This window comes from Microtus pennsylvanicus, chromosome 4 (genome assembly GCF_037038515.1).
Source record: "Microtus pennsylvanicus isolate mMicPen1 chromosome 4, mMicPen1.hap1, whole genome shotgun sequence".
Taxonomy (NCBI): domain Eukaryota; kingdom Metazoa; phylum Chordata; class Mammalia; order Rodentia; family Cricetidae; genus Microtus; species Microtus pennsylvanicus.
In genome coordinates, this window is record NC_134582.1 from 42,051,792 (window position 1) to 42,053,659 (window position 1,868).

At 41.0% G+C, this 1,868-nt stretch overlaps 1 protein-coding gene across 1 annotated transcript; it reads left to right on the forward strand.

The window, feature by feature from the left end:
* Positions 1 to 817: 817 nt before the first annotated feature.
* On the forward strand, positions 818 to 1,606 carry LOC142848980 (olfactory receptor-like protein OLF3; the record flags this gene model as incomplete). Its single annotated transcript, XM_075971126.1, has 1 exon — positions 818 to 1,606. A coding segment is annotated over one exon (789 nt), but the record flags the coding sequence as incomplete, so codon positions are not given.
* Between the last annotated feature and the right edge of the window lie 262 nt (positions 1,607 to 1,868).

Consider the following 1,868-nt stretch of genomic DNA (forward strand, 5'->3'; position numbering starts at 1 on the left):
CAGGTCTTGGTTAAAACATGTCAGTGTGTACTTCAGTCAGTTCAATAGTTACATAGGAGTCACTCCTGGCATTGGTTTAAGTTTTCACAGTAAATAATAACACTGGAAATTGGCACGTGATCACTATGCAATGCTTGGTTTTTTTTTTTTGTTTGTTTCTTTGTTTGGTTGTTTTTATTGTGAAATATCAAGCTGTTTTTAAATAGGTTGATTTTTCTTCTTTTTGTTGTATTTTTTTGAGTTTTAGTGTATAAAGCTTGAATTCAGGTCTGTGATTAAAATATAATTGACATATATTTCCTTTCAATCTGCATCAGACTTCTCCATTTTTAAATAATATCTTTTACAGATAAAGCCATTTATAGTTCATTGAATCCAATCTATGGTTTTCTTTTTTTTTATTTATAATTGATGGAAAATTTTATTCTTTGGCAAAAATTATCAGCACTGGGCCCACATCTCAATAAGCCCAGCTGCTTATGTCCATAACTTCTGAAGGTGAAACAGAGTGGTTTGTTCTGGGTTAGTAAGTAGGCCTTTGAGTTAACTGACAATTTGGAGCACCTAAAGGAGGGAGAAGCGTGAGCTGTTCCTGTAACTGCTGGTGGGAGGGCATTTAATGTACATTGCCCCAATGTCTGTAGCCACTCTGGAAGCTAAGTACATTTCCATCTTTAGCCAGACAGTATTTCTGACATAAAATAGTTCAGTAACTTGCCAGAGAGCACAGCTGATAAAAGGCAGAACAAGGATCCGAGGCTCAGCCTATCTGGAAAAGCTGAGGCTCATCCTTTCTTCAGTTTTAGACTGACAAAATCACTTCTTCCTTAGTGTCCTGTCCTTAGTGGACCTTTGCTATGGGAATAGTATTGCCCCGCAAATGTTGGCCCACTTGGTTTCAGCCAGAAAGCTCATCTCCTTCAACGGCTGTGTGCTCCAGCTCTGCATCTCCTTGCCACTGGGTGGTTCTGAGTTCTTCCTCCTGGGAGTCATGTCCTACGATCGCTATGTGGCAGTCTGCCACCCGTTGCACTACACTGTCATCATGGATGGAGGACTGTGTGTGGGGCTGGCTACCAGCTGCTTGGTGGCTGGTTTCCTGAATTCACTGATGGAGACAGTCATCACCTTCCGTCTTCCTCTGTGTCACAACGTCATCAATCACTTCGCCTGTGAGACCCTCGCAGTGCTTCGGCTAGCATGTGTGGACATTTCTTTCAACAAGGTCATGGTGGCTATCTCAGGGTTTCTGGTAATCATGCTTCCCTGTGGCCTGGTTCTTTTCTCTTACACTCGTATAGTCATTGCCATTATGCGCATTCATTCTACGCAGGGACGTCTCAAAGCCTTTGGGACCTGTGCCTCTCACCTCACTGTGGTTTGCATGTGCTTTGGAGCCACAATCTTCACCTACCTTGGGCCAAGGTCGGCCTCCTCTGAGGACAAGGAGAAGATGGTTGCTCTGTTCTATGCTGTGGTGGCACCCATGTTGAACCCTGTGATCTACAGCTTGAGGAATAAAGAAGTTATGGCTGCTCTTAGGAAACTTGCACAGTCTATGGTTTTCTTTATATTTTGTGGATCGTGGTTTTTGTACTATTGCTAAGAATTCCTCCCATGACTTCCCAAATTCTGAAGATTTTTTTGTTAATGTTTTAAAATTTTAGGTTTTACATTTACGATTATGATGCTTTTTTAGAAACAGAACAAAGAAATTGTTAAGGACCAAACCAAAATATGCCATTGATATGGAATATCTCTCTGTATGCTATGAATATCTTTTATTACCATGGTTAAATAAAGAAGTTGATTTGGCCAATAGACAGACAGAATAGAGCTAGTTGGGAAATTCAAGCATAGATAAAGGG